Source organism: Rhinoderma darwinii, chromosome 3, assembly GCF_050947455.1.
Source record: "Rhinoderma darwinii isolate aRhiDar2 chromosome 3, aRhiDar2.hap1, whole genome shotgun sequence".
NCBI lineage: Eukaryota > Metazoa > Chordata > Amphibia > Anura > Rhinodermatidae > Rhinoderma > Rhinoderma darwinii.
In genome coordinates this window covers 322,196,605-322,214,026 of record NC_134689.1, presented here as the reverse complement: position 1 = coordinate 322,214,026, position 17,422 = coordinate 322,196,605, and the positions used below count along the sequence as shown (strand labels likewise).

Below are 17,422 nucleotides of genomic sequence, written 5' to 3'. Positions count from 1 at the left end.
CCAAGAATCTTTCCACTAATTCCTATGAAGGAGGTGCATTTCTCGGGGATCCATATGGGAGTCTTTTCCCTTATAAATTTTGAAACCATGGGAGTAACCGGTAGCAGCATCACGTAATTTCTACGGATCTTCTGCGCTGACGGGAGGGGGGGGTGCAGATTCAGTTTTTCTTGATACGGACAAAGAACGAGAGACCGAACTGCGCTTAACCTTCGCTTGTGCTGTCTGTATCGGAGCATAACATTACATATGCTTCCTCGGCTGTGAAAACCCTTCTGGGCACATTGGGGGATTTTACGATTACTTTTTTCTTTATAAAGAAATCCCCCCCCCCCCCCCTCCTCATCATTGCTCACGTAGCAAAGAGAACGGAACAGCAAATATTGTATTTGAGTGAAGATGCCCTAGAAAATCTAGATGACAGGTGGCATGAATCAGATGACCAGTGGGCACCGAAGGTGGTATCAGTGGGCAGAAATGGGGTAGATCTGAGGGTTTTATCACTTATCACTTATTTCTCCACTTCACTTCACTTGATCTCTTCACTAACACTGACCGACTCTGACAGACTCTCACACACACACAAGAGCTTATCAGAGCTAGAGATGCCTATGAATTCTCCCTCCAATGCTGTGATTGGCCGGTCAGTACTGACTCGCCAATCCGCGCTTGAGGACACCGGACCATTCCGTTTGGTCCCGTCTCAGGGAGTCCTGCCCAGCAACTGTCTTGCCTGACTTAGCACGGTGACCGTTTAAAGCCAGGACGGGACTGTACACCCGATTGCGGTAAAGCACTTGTAATCTGGACGTGCAGTCACATCCTTTTGCGGGAAGGGGGTTAATCAAATCTTTAAGGATGACCTAGAAATTATCATTTGTTGGCAGTACACAGGCATCTGCTAGTCGTTCGCATACGGGCAGGAGGTGTGGAAATATTGGCCGAGGTGTGGTGAATTCTCTAAGGAGCAGACAAGCAATTTCAAAAGCGACTGAGTTCCAAAAAAACATAAGATTGTTACATATATAATTTTTTTACAAATTTATCTTGTTTACACTGAGTATTTGTTGATATTTCTGTTGCAGAAGTACGGTACAATGTACGTGAATGGGTTTTAATAAACCCAGTTCACTCTCAGCATAAAATAATCTGTAGTGTATTTTAGGCATGCTACAGACCTGCCGCATGCCTTATCTGTTGGAGAAATTCAGCTATTTTTCACCGTGGATTTCATTCATTGATGTGCTATATCCACACCAAAATCCTCAATCCGGCATTTTTAGCCTAGTTCCACAGCGTAATGCAGGGTCTCAAACTCGGCCGGGTAAGTGGGCCGCATATAGAAAAAATGGGAAGTTGACGGGCCGCATTACTTTCAAATTTGATACAATACAAAATTATTGTTAATCAATTCGTTATTTGAACTACTATAACACTACATTACTATAATAATACCGCTAGGTTTAAAATTTGAGATATTTCTCCACGTGCTTATTTCAACAATCCAGCTTTCCAGTTTAAGTGTCGGTAAATGCAGTCCGGCGGCTCAGTTGGCACACATGTCAAGATTGGGCAGCCCCTTTTTAGATAGTGCCGCAGTGCCCTCTGTGGATGCTGCCGCAGTGCCCTCTGTGGATGCTGCCGCAGTGCCCTCTGTGGATGCTGCCGCAGTGCCCTCTGTGGATGCTGCCGCAGTGCCCTCTGTGGATGCTGCCGCAGTGCCCTCTGTGGATGCTGCCGCAGTGCCCTCTGTGGATGCTGCCGCAGTGCCCTCTGTGGATGCTGCCGCAGTGCCCTCTGGATGCTGCCGCAGTGCCCTCTGTGGATGCTGCCGCAGTGCCCTCTGTGAATGCTGCCGCAGTGCCCTCTGTAGATAATGCAACACACCCCTAGATAAGGCCACAGTGCCCTCTGTAGATAAGGCAACACACCCCTAGATAATGCCAGTGTCCTCTTCAGATACTGCCACACACCCACTTGTAGATAATGCCACAGTGCCCTCTGTACATTCTGCCACAGTGCCCTCTGTACATTCTGCCACAGTGCCCTCTGTACATTCTGCCACAGTGCCCTCTGTACATTCTGCCACAGTGCCCTCTGTACATTCTGCCACAGTGCCCTCTGTAGAGGCTGCCACAGTGCCCTCTGTACAATCTGCCACAGTGCCCTCTGTACATTCTGCCACAGTGCCCTCTGTAGATGCTGCCACAGTGCCCTCTGCAGATGCTGTAACAGTGATGTCAGGGGCTTGCCCAGAGCTGGAGTCCCGGAGAAGAGCCGCTTCTGCCACTCTGCCTGGGATTCCAGCTCTGCTCCTGACATCACTGTCCATATATGGACAGAGATGTCAGGGGCAACCCCAGAGCTGGAGTCCCAGGCAGAGCGCTAGTAGGCTCTTCCTGGGACTCCAGCTGTGCTCCTGACATCACTGGGACTCCTGCTCTGGGGAAGCCCCTGACATCATTGTCGATGTATGGACAGCGATGTCAGAGGCTCCCCAGAGTCCCGGAGCAGAGCCGATAATAGCGCTCTGCCCGGGACTCCGCTCTGGGGAAGACCCTGACACACTGTCCACATATGGGCAGCGATGTCAGGGAATTCCACAGAGTCCCGGAGCAGAGCCTGTACTAGCGCTCTGCCCGGGACTCCAGCTCTGGGGAAACCCCAGACATCGCTGTTCATATGTGGACAGCGATGTCAGGGAATTCCAGAGTCTCGGAGCAGAGCCGACACCAGCGCTCTGCTCGGGACTCCGGCTCTGGGGAAGCCCCAGACATCGCTGTTCATATGTGGACAGCGATATCAGGGAATTCCACAGAGTCCAGGAGCAGAGCCGACACCAGCGCTCTGCTCCGCTCTGGGCAAGACCCTGACACACTGTCCATATATGGGCAGCGATGTCAGGGAATTCCACAGAGTCCCGAAGCAGAGCCTCAACTAGCGCTCTGCCCGGGACTCCAGCTCTGGGAAAGCCCCAGACATCGCTGTTCATATGTGGACAGCGATGTCAGGGAATTCCAGAGTCTCGGAGCAGAGCCGATACTAGCGGCTCTGTGTCCCGCGGGCCGCAGATGACCGGCCCGCGGGCCGCGTGCTTAAGACCCCTGGCGTAATGATTAGTGTGTGTGTGCATGTGTGCGTGCGTGGCAAAAGATGTGGGTTGCAAGTATAAATAAAATGGGGAGGTTATAAAAGGAAAACATTAAGGTTAGATCAAGGAAAGCGTAGGTCCGTCAGGATAGAAAATGCAAAGCAATGTGCCTTGAAAATAGAAAATGCACAGCAGAACAAATGAAAAACACATTCAATGTGGGTGACAAAACTGTGAGATCTGCTGAATGAAATGGGATTTTCATACAGAAAAGTTAGTGAAAACAATCACTAGCACCTAAATAGAAAAGACAAGGTTCCAGTGGGCTAAAAAGAAGCAATCATGGCGTGTGGAGGGAAGTGATATTGAGTAATGAATGGCCAAGGAGATGATGCGGGAACTTTGTATGGTGCCGTTCTAATGAAAGCTCAACATCTTAATTACGCAGCCAATTTTTGTTTTTTTTTTCCTCCCCATATTTCAAAAGCCATAACTTTTATTTTTTTGAGGGCTTGTTTTTTGGTGAGACAAATTGTAGTTTTTTCATGACACCATTTAGGCCGTATTCACACCAACAGGTGTCAAATCGTCTGTGAAAAACTGTTTTGCACACGTGCGTGGGCGGAGTCTTTTGAGGGAAAACCGGCAAAAATAGGACTTAGGGCTGATTCAGACGAACGTGCCGTTTTTGTGCACTCAAAAACCGCGGCGTTTTGCGTGCGCAAAAGGCACTTGACAGCTCCGTGTTCAGATGGATGCGCGGCTGCGTGCTTTTCGCGCAGCCGCCGGCTTTATCACACTCCGTTTAGATGTTTGTAAACAGAAAAGCATGTGGTGCTTTTCTGTTTACATTCATTATTTTACTGTTATTGCGCGAATAACGCTTGTCCCACGGAAGTGCTTCCCTGGGGCATGCGTGATTTTCACGCAACCATTGACTTCAATGGGTGCGTGATGCGCGAAAAAGGCTGACACATAGAACATATCGAGTTTTACGCAGCGGACTAACGCTGCGCAAAACTCACGGACTGTCTGCACTGCCCCATAGACTTCTCTAGATCCGCACGAGCCGCGTGAAAACCACACGGCCGGCACGGACGCAAAACACGTTCGTCTGAATTCGCCCTAATCCTACGTTTTTTCATGGGCCGTTCACACAGTTCGTGTGCATAGCCCTATAGACGTGCATTGATTATAATGCATCCATGTCACACGGCCTATTTATCCCTGCGACATGTTCACTTTATTCTATGGGTTGATAAGATTACGGCGATACAAAATTTTAGTTTTTTACCACACCATTTAAAAAAATAAAATAAAATATTAACTAAAATAAAGTTGTTGCAACAGTCTGAGCCATTACTCTTAATTTTTCTGTCTATTTAGCGGCGTAATGGCTTATTTTTTGCAGGGTGAGCTGTAGATTTATTGATACAATTTTGGGGTACATGTGACTTTTTGATCACTTTATTCCATTTTTTATTGGGAGCTAAGGTGACCAAATAACATAAATTTGGTGGTTTACGGATGCGGCGATACCAGTTGTTAGTTTTTTGGTTTTTTTAGATGTTACTTTAGGGAAAAATTTAGCAACTTTTAATATTTACATCTGTGCAGGAAGCTATTTCACAGATCCCTCATAGACTTAAGTCTATTGAGGGATCCATGAAAAAAAGTCAAATAGGACATGTCCTATTTTTTTTCACTGATTTTTTTTATTTTTTTAAATTTTTTTTTATGTAGGAGATAGGGCACTTATAATGTGGTGACAGAGCCTCTTTTAAAAAAAAAATTCTATCTCTGGTATAGAAAGCAAACATGGCGAGGGGGAAGGAGATGTCGTGAAAGAGGTTTAGGGAGGGGGGAGGGTGCCAAACTGAATCTTTGCCCCAGGTACTATAAAACAAGACACATTTGCTGTTCAGTAGCCTTGGAAAGCTGGGTGATCACCTCTGCAAGCTGAATTTTAATGGCTTTCTCTGTTTTTCTCCTTTGTAATGGAGCACAGATTTATCAGAGCTGACCAGCTGATACGAACCGCAACTCAAACTAATGCCTGTGCAGATCACAGCGGGCAGCACGTGGCATACCTCGAGCATGTTGCTGTAAGGCTTACTATATCCCATCCACGAAGAGGAGACCTGCAGATAAACCTAATTTCTCCATCAGGGACAAAGTCCCAACTTCTAGCTCGAAGGTGAGTTACTGGAACATGCAGAAATGGAACCACCTTGTATTTAAAGAGGTCAAACTGATCTTCTGGTATGTCATAGATCCATGTTAAGAGATTACATTGCTGAAGTCTCATCTTGGACCACCACTGATTTTTAGAATAAAAGGTCTGTAGAAATTGTTTCAATCTAAACTGTGAGTTTACAAAAAAATTTACATCTAAGCAAAGATCCATTCCGATGAATCCTACCTCCCAACCGTCCCGGATTCAGTGGGACAGTCCCAGGCGGCTGGGGGTATGTCCCGCTGTCCACTGTATCTGCGTCCTCAGGACGCAGATACAGTTGAACTCAATTCTGAAGCAGGGAGCCGTTTGCTCCCTGCTTCAGAATTAGTTCAGAGCAGAGAGAGCACAGTGCTACTTTTTGGCTATGTTCACACGGAGTATTTTGCAGGCAGAATTTCTGCCTCAAAATTCCGTTTGGAAGTTTGAGGCAGATTTTCCTCTCTGCAAGCCGATTTTCGCGGCGTTTTTCGCCCGTGGCCGTTGGGCGCTGCGGGCATAAAACGCAGCGAAATACGCTTTCTCTGCCTCCCATTGAAGTCAATGGGAGGTCAGAGGCGGAAACGCCCAAAGATAGGGCATGTCGCTTCTTTCTCCCGCGAGCCGGTTTTACTGCTCACGGGAGAAAACCGCCCCCGCCTCCCATTGAAATCGACGGGAGGCATTTTCGGGCCGTTTTTTACGAGCTTTTTGGCGCTGTTTCCGCGTCAAAAAACTCGTCAAAATACTCTGTGTGAACATAGCCTTAAGCTCTGTGCTCGGAAGTCCTTGACGTCACCGTCCATATATGGACTGTGACGTCAGTGGCTACTGATTGAGCGGAATCCCCATTGCCGATCTGGCCGGGGATTCCGCTCCTAGAGCTTACTGGTCTATAATTACCCGGGGAAGACCTAGAGCCCTTTTTGAAAATAGGCACCACATTTGCCCTGCGCCAGTCCCTTGGCACTATACCAGTCACTAGAGAATCTCTGAATATTATGAAGAGTGGGACAAAAATAACTGAACTAAGCTCTTTAAGAATTCTAGGGTGTATCCCATCTGGTCCCGGGGCCTTGTGCACTTTTATTTTATTTAATTTAGCTTGGACCATATCTACATTCATCCAATTCCGTATATCAACTGATATATTAACAGCACTGGCACCAGCTACATTAGCTGCTGTTCATAGTGATATCACCACTGCTGCGAGTATTTCACCACTACTGCCTACCTGATAAGTTATCACTATGGAGGATAAGTCAGCGCACATAGAGGGACGTCAGGATGCGCAAGACTGGTGGTGGGACACCAGAGTGGACTTTGCAATATACTTTCCTTACAAAGTTTTTTTCATTGATAAATCAATTAAATGGGTAATGAAGTTCACTGAGCTGATAAAGCCGAAACCTAAAAATACCTAAACTTTAAATTAAGGAACTCTAAACCTAGAAATGTATCAATGTAAACAGAACTTGGTCACATTGTCAGGATCCTGCATGTCCCGGAAATAATGGCGAAGGGCATTACAGCTGGAGGCAGGTCTAGCCCGAGGTGTTTGAGCAGAAGAGGAGAAAATTGTTCATCTCCTGGGACACGTAGAAAATAATATTACGGGAGGAATTGCTGTTTTTGGTTTTGTTTTTTTGTATTTTCTACATTTTAATTGGGGTATTAGGTAATTTTTATGTCAAATAAATTGGTCTTCAACCAGAACATTGTTCAGAAGGAGAAGAAACCGCAGAATTAAAACTAGAACTATAAAATACATTAACATCATTGTCCTGCATACTGCCATCAATATAAGTAAGTCACAATACTTGAAAGTCTTCTAAAATGTCTTAAATTGCGGCACCTACTGACATTTGACCATTTAAAGGGAAAGTGTCGCTAGAAAAAAATTTATTTTAGTTAAACAATTAGTGTATAGGTGATTAAACATTCTAATTTATAATATTTCCCAGCGCTGGTCACTAGATGGAGCAATTCCCAAAATTGCAGCATTTCATGTGGTAAAGCAACCACATTGCTTTATGCTGCAAAATTTGAGAAAACTCACTCGCTCTAGTGAGCTCTCAGAATCCCCCCTCCTTTATCCTGGCTAGTGCCGGGAGAAACGAGGGGATTGAACGGTCAAACCTCCTACACTGTGTCGCCATTTTTTGAGCTAACACACAGTGTAGTAGGTTAACATACAGTAGTAAACACACACTAAACCACGAACATACATAGAAATAACTTAAATGCTCCTGCCGACGCCGGTTCCGTCCGCTCCGTCTGCTACCGCCGCTCCAAGTGCACAAGTCCGGAAGCCGCGACCGGAAGTAGTAATCTTACTGTCCGGCCGCGACTTCCGGTCCACAGGAAAATGGCGCCGGACGTCGCACAGTTCAACTTGGACTGTGTGGGAGCGGCGCATGCGCCGTTCCCACACAGACGGCGTACAGCATAGTGGATGGAACAGGCCCCGTTCGCATTCACTATGGGACTGTATGTGCCGTATTCCATGTCTGTATGTGTCGTTAATCGACACATGCAGAGATGGAAAAAAAATGGCAGCCCCCATAGGGGAGAAAAAGTGAAAAAAGTAAAACACAAACACACAAATAAATAAAAAAAATGTTTAATAAAACACTAAAATCAAATTGATCGAAAAAATTTTTTTTACGTGACACTGGTCCTTTAAAAGATACTATTTTATAGCTATGGAAACAATCCGCGCAGTTCTGTATCCCTGGTTAGAGATGTTGCTAGGGAATGACAGAGCTGCTTACATTTACTTCAATGTGAACCGCTGCATCCCTTTATCATTGCGCACAGATGCGTAGATATGTAATAAAGTGCTAAATGAATTTACAGGGGCTTTACAGACTAAAAACTCAGACTTTGCCTATAGACATTCGTACATGAGACATTAGGACAGCCGTAGTTTTGGCAGTTACGGGTTGAATATTATTTTTTAATAAACTGCTGTTTTGTCTTATGCAGGACGTTTGATTACTCAAACGAAGGTTTCAAGAACTGGGAGTTCATGACTGTTCATTGCTGGGGAGAAAAAGCTGAAGGGGAATGGAAGCTGGAAATTCATGACCTTCCATCCCAACTGCGTAATCCTGAGACACAGGGTAATTTTCATGTGTATATGGAACAGTGGCAGACAAACAAAAGCTGCATATTAAAATCGAATACAGGATTTTCTATATAGTTGGATATAACAAGTGGGTATAACTGGCATTTGATTGTGAACCCTCATGGCAATATTACTGCTCCGTACAACCACCAAGTTGTACAAAGACTTAAAAGTAGTGAATGGGGGGGGGGGTCACACTGTACCTCCATATACATACAAAGGACTTTTTTTTTTTTCTGATGGATTCTGAACAAGTCAGACGGAAATAAATCCTGTGCACAATTTAATTTTCTAAGGGTTTTACAAAAGACTAAGACCCCATGCACACGAACGTAAAAACGCCCGTAATTACGTGCCCATAGACTTCTATTCGCCACAGGTACCTCCCCGTATGCTTACGGGAAGGTGCCCGGGCCGTTGAAAAATATAGAACATGTCCTATTTTAGGCCGTAATTACGGCACGGGCAGGTCCATAGAAGTCTATGGGGCTCCCGTAATTACGGGTGACTACGTGTGTCTGCACCCGTAATTACGGGAGCGTTGCTAGGCGACGTCAGTAAATAGTCACTGTCCAGGGTGCTGAAAGAGTTAAACGATCGGCCGTAACTCTTTCAGCCGATCACAATATAGATCAAAGTGTAAAAAAAAGACGTTCATACTTACCCAGAACTCCCTGCTTCTTCCTCCAGTCCGGCCTCCCGGAATGACGTTTCAGCCCGTTGCAGCCAATCTCAGGCTGCATTGGTCACGTGGACTGCCGCGTCATCCAGGGAGGTCGGGCTGGATGTCAAGAGAGGGACACGTCACCAAGGCAACAGCCTGGTAAGTATGAATTTCTTTTACTTTTACCTCGGAAAGGGCTGCCCCTTCTCTCTATCCTGCACTGATAGAGAGAAGGGGCTGCCGATTACTACAGTGCAATTTTGTAGCGAAAACTTGCCCGTGAATACGGGTGACACCGGACCCTAATTTACGGGCACGGGTCCGTAAATACTGGTGCAATACGGGTCGAATACGTGTGACCAAGGACTCGTATTTATGCCAGGGAGAAAAAACGTTCGTGTGCATGAGGCCTAAGGATGACTTGTTACATGTAGAGGAAAGTTGATTTAGTATAGGAAAGTGTTATTTACAGTTAGAGTAGTCAAACTATGGATTGCCCTACCCCAGTGTCCGTAGTGGCAGATACTATCACCAAATTCAAAAAAGGGCAATATGATTATTTACTCAGAGGGTATTAATTTAGCAATAACAGACTTGATATAGAAAGGTTGAACTTGATGGGCCAGTGTCTTTTTTTTTTATTTTTAAAACCTATATACAGACAATATATTGCGGAGGTATTCTCCCCTACAAGCAATGCTTCTAGGAGAGAATCTCCCAACATACAAAGCATCATAAGGCAGCGCACGTACTATGGAGCCGCACAGGACTTCATATGCTGCCGTTCAGCCTCCTGCACATGGCTTTGTGGCTTAAAATAGACCTAACTACCAGCTCTGCAATGATATGCCATTTGTTAGATGCTGGCATTTGCTTGCATTCCTCTTAGCAATGATAAGGCATTATAGTATTGTAGTAATAACTTTGTTTTGTCTTTACTATTAAAAATAAAAAATACACATAAAATACCCCAAAATAAGCAGAAAATACACATTAATAGTAGGCTAGAAGGCTATGTAGCTTTTCTGCTCTTAAGTTCTCTCGTCTGTGGCAGTAGACTACATTGATAATATTATTTGCAACATGCTGAAAGTATGGTGAATGCGGGCGCTATCCTAATATATTAATGACCCATTCTAACTAGTTGGTTGTAGATGGCGCCAGTAACTGGTGGACGGTTGGGGTACATTGACAGAGCGATGTTTACGTACGACTCAACATCCTTCTCACCCTTTCTGCTGTTGTAAAGGAAATGTTGGTTCAGACATACAGGATCCCTATTTCTTTGATTGTTGTGTAGATTATTAAGCAAATGTTATGTTGCTGTAAGTCATTAGTATTTTAGTAGGTCATAAGTGTCATATGATTTAGACCAGTACATCACAAATCCTAGCCTTAAGCACCCCCAAACAGGTCATGTTTTCAGGATTTCCCTAGTATTACACCGGTCATTGTCAGTGCATTTGTAATTGCTGCAGGTGTTCTCTCTATGGGATATCCTCAAATCATAACCTTCGGGAGTACTTGAGGACTGGAGTTGAGTAACTGATTTAGGTCAGTTTTAAATGGCTCCAATACAGCTGTATTTTAATGTCCATATTACAGCGGCAACACCCTGATCCAAAGGCTTCTTCTGTACCAGACTTCGATCACCATAGGCATGACATTTTACGTAGAAGTTATTACGTGCATTTATCCTTGACCATAGATATTACTATTTGACTTTTTTGATTGCCTGAAGGAGTAAAGATCTAAATATTCTGTGTAGTTCTTTCCCGTTTCCGGCCTCCCTTAGAATTAACTAGGAGCCCAGCTGGACATCAGCTATGTAGAGAAAATTAGGGATCCCAAGAGGATGTTGACAACAAGCTGTATGTTCCGGTGGGCAGCCAACTTACATAAGAAGCGGAGTGTCAGCCCACGTGCTGAATCCAGATCAAACAGCGATATGTTGAACATCTGTCAGTGTGTGAGGAATGGGCTGGGATGGCTGAGAACATTCGTCTATAATAAGCATTAGTCATGGTGCTTATTCATGTGTTTTCTCCCTCTAATAACAAAATATTTCAGGCAAAAACACCCATTAACTTCTCAACTAGCAGGGAGTAGTGTTAACTGTTTAAATGCAACGAAGAAGCTGCAGCTTGAAGCTTTAACCCCTTAGTCACCATCATGGGCCTCTGATGGGGTGCCATGGCAGCTGTGGGCCTAATAACCTAATAAACACCCGCCCAAGGCCTGCCCAGGTTATATTCCTATTAGGCCGTGCCATGGCACAGAGTCTTACACTGACAGGCAGTAATGCTCTGATATACGAAGTGTACCAAAGCATTATATCTGCGATCTAAAGATCGCATAGGAGAGTCCCTATTGGGACTAAAAAAAAAAGTAATGTTAAATAAAAATTATTAATGATTACAGTAAAAACAGATCCAAATTTTTTTCCATAAAAAGTTTTATTTAGTAGAAGTATAAAAAAGAAATAAAAGTACACATATATTGTATTGCCGTGACCGTAATGACCCCAAAAATAAAGTTAACATGTAATTTAAACCGCAAGGTGAATGCCATAAAAAAAGCCGCAAAAAACAACGGCAAAATTACAATTTTTTTCCATGATAAAAGTGAATTAAGTGCCATGTACCCAGTGGCGTAGCTATAGGGGTCGCAGTTTTGACTGAACCCCTAAGCCTGGGGGGCCCACGGGTCCCCGTTGCCATATAGCATGCTTGTTAAATACATTTTCTGTGCCGTGAAGCCGGCACTTCCTGGTTACGGTCACATGGTACACTTCGTGTACCATGTGACCGTGTTGCCACGTGACACGTTTTCCAGCCAGTGCAGTGGAAGAGTCGGTACGGAGGACTCCAGGTGAGCTACAGAGTCTGTATTGTAATGTATTGTGTTGTCTTGTAATGTATTGTGTTGCCTTGTAATGTATAGTGTTGTGTTGTCTTGTAATGTGTTGTATTGTGCTGTTTGCGGTGGAGGGGGGCCCTTTAAATTACAGCCCCCCCCCTCCTCTCTCCACCACAAACTGCACTATACAATACATTACAAACTGTGGGTTGCGTCCCCCTGGGTGGTCGTGTGAAGACCTCCGGGATGGTTGCGAGTCAGTCACCGAGGTCCCGGTTCCATCCAATGCTGGAGCAAGGAGCGGACGTCTCCCTGCTCCAGCATTCACTGTGCCCTGAGTGGCTCGATGCAGGCAGGCGGGATGTAGCGACATCATCGCGCCTGTCTGCGCCGAGTCACTCATAGCACACACCGGAGGAGGCGAAGGAACGGGGATAGGTAAGTATTTATGCTATTTTTCTATTATGCACATATGGGGGCATTATACTGTATGGGGGGGCATTATACTGCATGGCGGGCTCGTATGGGGGGCATTATACTGTATGGGGAGCTCATATGGGGGGCATTTTACTGTATGGGGAGCTCATATGGGGGGCATTTTACTGTATGGGGGCAGCTATGTGGGGCATTATACTGTGGGGGCTGATATGGGGAGCATTATACGTTATGGGGCTGTTATGGGGGGCATTATACTGTGTGGGGCAGCTATGGGAGCATAATAAAATGTGGGGGCATTATACTATGGGGGCTGTTGGGCAAGGCGTCTGGGCATAGGCGCGCACAGGGGTCTGATGATGATGGTGGTATTGGGGAGGAGTAGGGGGGCCCAAGCTGGATTCTTGCACCCGGGCCCATGAGCCTTTAGCTACGCCCCTGCATGTACCCCAAAAAAGTGCCAATGAAAACTACGTCTCGTCCCGCAAAAAACAAGCCCACGTATGGCTACATTGACGGAAGCATAAAAAAAGCTATGGATCTTGGAAAGCAACAATGCAAAACAAATTTTACGTTCAAAAGTCTTTATTGTGCAAAAGTTTCATTTAAAGAATAGAATGGTGGAATTATTTTCTATTCCCCCCCCCCCCCCCCCAAAAAAAATTTTTTTCATAAAAGATAACCAAAAAATATGTACCCCAAAATGGTGGCAGTAAAAATTACAACTAATCCTGCAAAAAACAAGTCCTCATACAGCTATGTCACCGGAAAAATAAGTTATAGCTCTTTAAATGCGCCTATGGAAAAATTGCTTGGTCGATAGGGTTTAAAATAGGCTGGTGGCTAAGGGGTTAATAGCCACGCTACAGTATGGAGAGATTTCCGGAGACTGTAGCTGTGTTTTTCCTATTAGCTGTTCATGTGTTTAGTTATCAGCTAAAATTTGGTCAGGGATGAAATATTTGCCATATTCTGGCCAGGAGCAGCATGCTATCGAGGGGAGAAGACTGTGATAACCAGGAAGCGTGACTTAGAAGTATCGCAGTGTTTTATCATTTAATGAGTTTATATTCGGAAATTGTCTATATTCGTCTATCCCACACTTATTTTATTTTTTTCTTGTTTTTGACAGTTCTATTGAAATTTTCCAATATAACAAATGGGGGGAGGAGTTTAGGAGGCGGATGGTATGGGTGGGGAGAAGATAAGTCACCCAGAGTAAATATTTTTGGTTGCAATATGCGTAGCAGTAAAGTAATTGACGTCATTGACTACCCTAAACATATTGCGGTCTAAGATTCATTGTAAAGTATTTAAAAGTACTAATACTCCATCAATTGTGGGGTTTAAAAGGGGGAGGGGAAGTAAGAGTCACAGGTAAGGAGGGCACGCAAGTCACTTTATAGAGCGTTAAGAGCTTGATTAATAGGATGTGAATCGACGACACAACCGTAGGTTATATATGCAATAGGTGGGGGTTCCCGCTACCGTTTTTCCTAGGCACCAGTAGGTATTTTGAAAGTATGTATGCGGTTTTTGTTTTATTCTTGGTGGAAGTGTCAATTAAGGGTCAGTTCAGGGGTTTTTTTCGCACGCAAACTTCGTCTGATTCCGTGCCAAACAAAGGCATAAATTGCCCCCCCCCACTTATTTTCAAGGGCGGCTGTTGACAGTTTGTGGAAAATCTTCCTTCGAGCGGTTTCCACCTCTGACCTCTCATTGAATTCAATGGGAGGCAGAAAAAAACCTACGGTGATGGTCTGTTCTTTGCAGCGGTTTTTGGTATAGATTCAACAGCTGCAGGCAAGAGTCATGAAACCACGCTGGCAAGTCTAAATCTGCCTCAAAATTCCTGAAGGTGTTTTGAGGCAGATTTTTTTCTGCTTGCAAAAAAATTGTGAACTAAGCGTAAGGACTCCCATAGGGAAAACAGTTTTTTTTAAAAACCCTTCGTTTTTGCCTCTACTAATCCATCCTGAATATATATATATTCTTGTAAAATGGCTTTATGGGCTGCACTGGAGATTTTTTATTTTTTTTTAACTTGGAACGTTAGTGAAGTGCTAGTATCTAGATATCCAAGGATGTTGTTAGTGGAATGTAATTGACAAAGTGTGTGAGCGCCAAAATTGTATGCGAGCACGTCCCAAAAAAAATGGTAGCACACTGCTCAGTTTCCCCCGATCGGATTTCCTCAGGTACCCACATCAGCCTGCGGATTATACAAGGTCCTGGTGCCGGGCAGCGGCACTACGTTATATGCGACCCAGCACACAAATTTCTGCTGCGTCGCATATAATATGCTGCCTCGCATATAATATGCTGACACTGCTCCACTTCAGGACCTTGTATGCGTCGTGACCTGATGTGAGAGCTTGAGGTGATGGGGGGGAGCGGTGAGGTGAGTAATTAAATTTTTTTTTTTTATATAGCTGATCAAGGTTGTTACGCCATGGCCAGTCAAAATATGCAACACATTTATTTAATAAACATGTTGCATCTTACTCCAGTAAGGGTATGTTCACAGGCAGAAAATTCTACCTGGAAAAATCAGCTCTGGTTTTTTTAAGTGGTTTTGCGCTACAATCTTGTTTTGGTGCGTTTTTTTTGTTTTTTTTGGGGGGGGTTTTTAGTTGTTTTTTTTTTTTTTAGCCATCTCCAACAAAAAGATGGAATAACCAAGAGCGTTTTTTGCCGCGTCAAAAATCGCGGGAAAAAAACGTCTCAAAATGTGTTTATTTCCGTCTCTTATTGATTTCAAAGGGGTTTTTGAGGCGGAAAATGCCTCAAGATCGTGCATGTGGCTTCTTTTACCCGTGAGCGTGTAAAAAAAAAAACGCCTCCACCTCCCATTGAAATCAATGGGAGTCAATTTCAGCATAAACCGCGGCAAAAAAACTGAACAGGGCCTGTATGTTAGGACTCCCATTTGAATCGATAGTCTTAATACATTTTCCTCCTCTGCGGCCTTTATTAGCTCTCCTACATCGTAACCGATTTATTTCATCTACACCTCCACGACCGCACCACTGTGAGGGATTCCCCGCCTCCAAAGGGACAGGAAGCAGTATAAATTCCCCCTCCTCCTTAACCTTTCCAGATGTTTCCTGTCCCTTGGTACATGAGAAGCAGGAGCTGCGTGGGATCATCATTTTATCTTCAGCGCCCCCAGTCTTTTCTTTCCCCTGGACATATGAGCAGCGGCTCTTCAGGGAGTATCAGAGCAGGGAGCTGGGATTTGAGGGGCAGGTGCCTCCTCTCCACCTCGTTTGTGTAAGTTCTGCAGTGCGACCTTCCGGACCAGGATACAAGGTTGGCGCTAACCTGAGGTGGAGCTACCTCACAGCCTCTGCTGTCCTATCAGCATGAAGCTGCTTCACACAATGCGTGAGACACGGAGTCTGGAGGAAAGGGGGATCCCTTCAAATAGCCACATCTCCGGCTGTGGACCACCTAGAACAGTGGTATTCTAATCTTTCATATGTCACCAGGATCGCAGTTCTAGCTGTAAAACAATCGGGATATCGCCAGTTGAATACACAGTCTCTAGAATGGAAGCTGTAAACTATATAATCACGCTATGTTGCTGGGCTGGGAAGAGGAGAGCTGTATAACACTATTTGGACAGCATCATACAGAAAACATTACTCCGCCCAGAGTGAAAAGAGCGTAACCTCCCATTTTGGCAAGTATAGCCAAATTAGTATATTTATTATTTGAAAACTTAAGTGCATTTTTCTAAACGGTTTTGAAAAGAACTTAGGCTATATTCACACAACAGTGAAAAAAAATGTCCATTAAAAACTCAGTTTTTCTTGGCCGTTTTGCATCAGTGTGTCTCTAAATTTTCACCCATTTCCAGTCAGTCTGTCCGTTTTTAATGGACGTTTGACATCCGTTTTGCATCAGTTTTTCATGGCCGTTAAAAAAAAAACTGATGAATTTCATTGGTCAGGCTTTTTTTTGGCCCAACCCCCTGTAGATGAAGCCCCGCACGCCTCCCTGTAGATGAAGCCCCGCACGCCTCCCTGTAGATGAAGCCCCGCACGCCTCCCTGTAGATGAAGCCCCGCACGCCTCCCTGTAGATGAAGCCCCGCACACCTCCCTGTAGGTGATGCCCCGCACGCCTCCCTGTAGATGAAGCCCCGCACGCCTCCCTGTAGGTGATGCCCCGCACGCCTCCCTGTAGATGAAGCCCCGCACGCCTCCCTGTCGGTGATGCCCCGCACGCCTCCCTGTCGGTGATGCCCCGCACGCCTCCCTGTCGGTGATGCCCCGCACGCCTCCCTGTCGGTGATGCCCCGCACGCCTCCCTGTCGGTGATGCCCCGCACGCCTCCCTGTCGGTGATGCCCCGCACGCCTCCCTGTCGGTGATGCCCCGCACGCCTCCCTGTCGGTGATGCCCCGCACGCCTCCCTGTCGGTGATGCCCCGCACGCCTCCCTGTCGGTGATGCCCCGCACGCCTCCCTGTCGGTGATGCCCCGCACAGCCCCCCCCCTGTCGGTGATGCCCCGCACAGCCCCCCCCCTGTCGGTGATGCCCCGCACAGCCCCCCCCCTGTCGGTGATGCCCCGCACAGCCCCCCCCCCCCTGTCGGTGATGCCCCGCACAGCCCCCCCCCCCCTGTCGGTGATGCCCCGCACAGCCCCCCCCCCCTGTCGGTGATGCCCCGCACAGCCCCCCCCCCCTGTCGGTGATGCCCCGCCCCCCCCCCCTGTCGGTGATGCACAGCCCCCCCCCCCTGTCGGTGATGCACAGCCCCCCCCCCTGTCGGTAATGCACAGCCCCCCCCCCTCTGTCGGTGATGCACAGCCCCCCCCCTGTCGGTGATGCACAGCCCCCCCCCCCCTGTCGGTGATGCACAGCCCCCCCCCCCTGTCGGTGATGCACAGCCCCCCCCTGTCGGTGATGCACAGCCCCCCCCTGTCGGTGATGCACAGCCCCCCCCCCCTGTCGATGATGCCACGCTCAGCCCCCCCCCCCTGTCGATGATGCCACGCTCAGCCCCCCCCCTGTCGATGATGC

The 17,422-nt window shown here is 46.2% G+C and overlaps 1 protein-coding gene across 1 annotated transcript in view; it reads left to right on the top strand.

Moving 5' to 3' along the window:
* Window positions 1-17,422, top strand: part of PCSK6 (proprotein convertase subtilisin/kexin type 6) — a 241,797-nt gene that overhangs the window by 171,718 nt on the left and 52,657 nt on the right. The window contains exons 12-13 of the mRNA XM_075858267.1: window positions 5,100-5,288; window positions 8,295-8,431. Coding sequence (XP_075714382.1) covers window positions 5,100-5,288; window positions 8,295-8,431 — 326 coding nt within the window. The remainder of the gene's footprint in view (window positions 1-5,099; window positions 5,289-8,294; window positions 8,432-17,422) is intronic.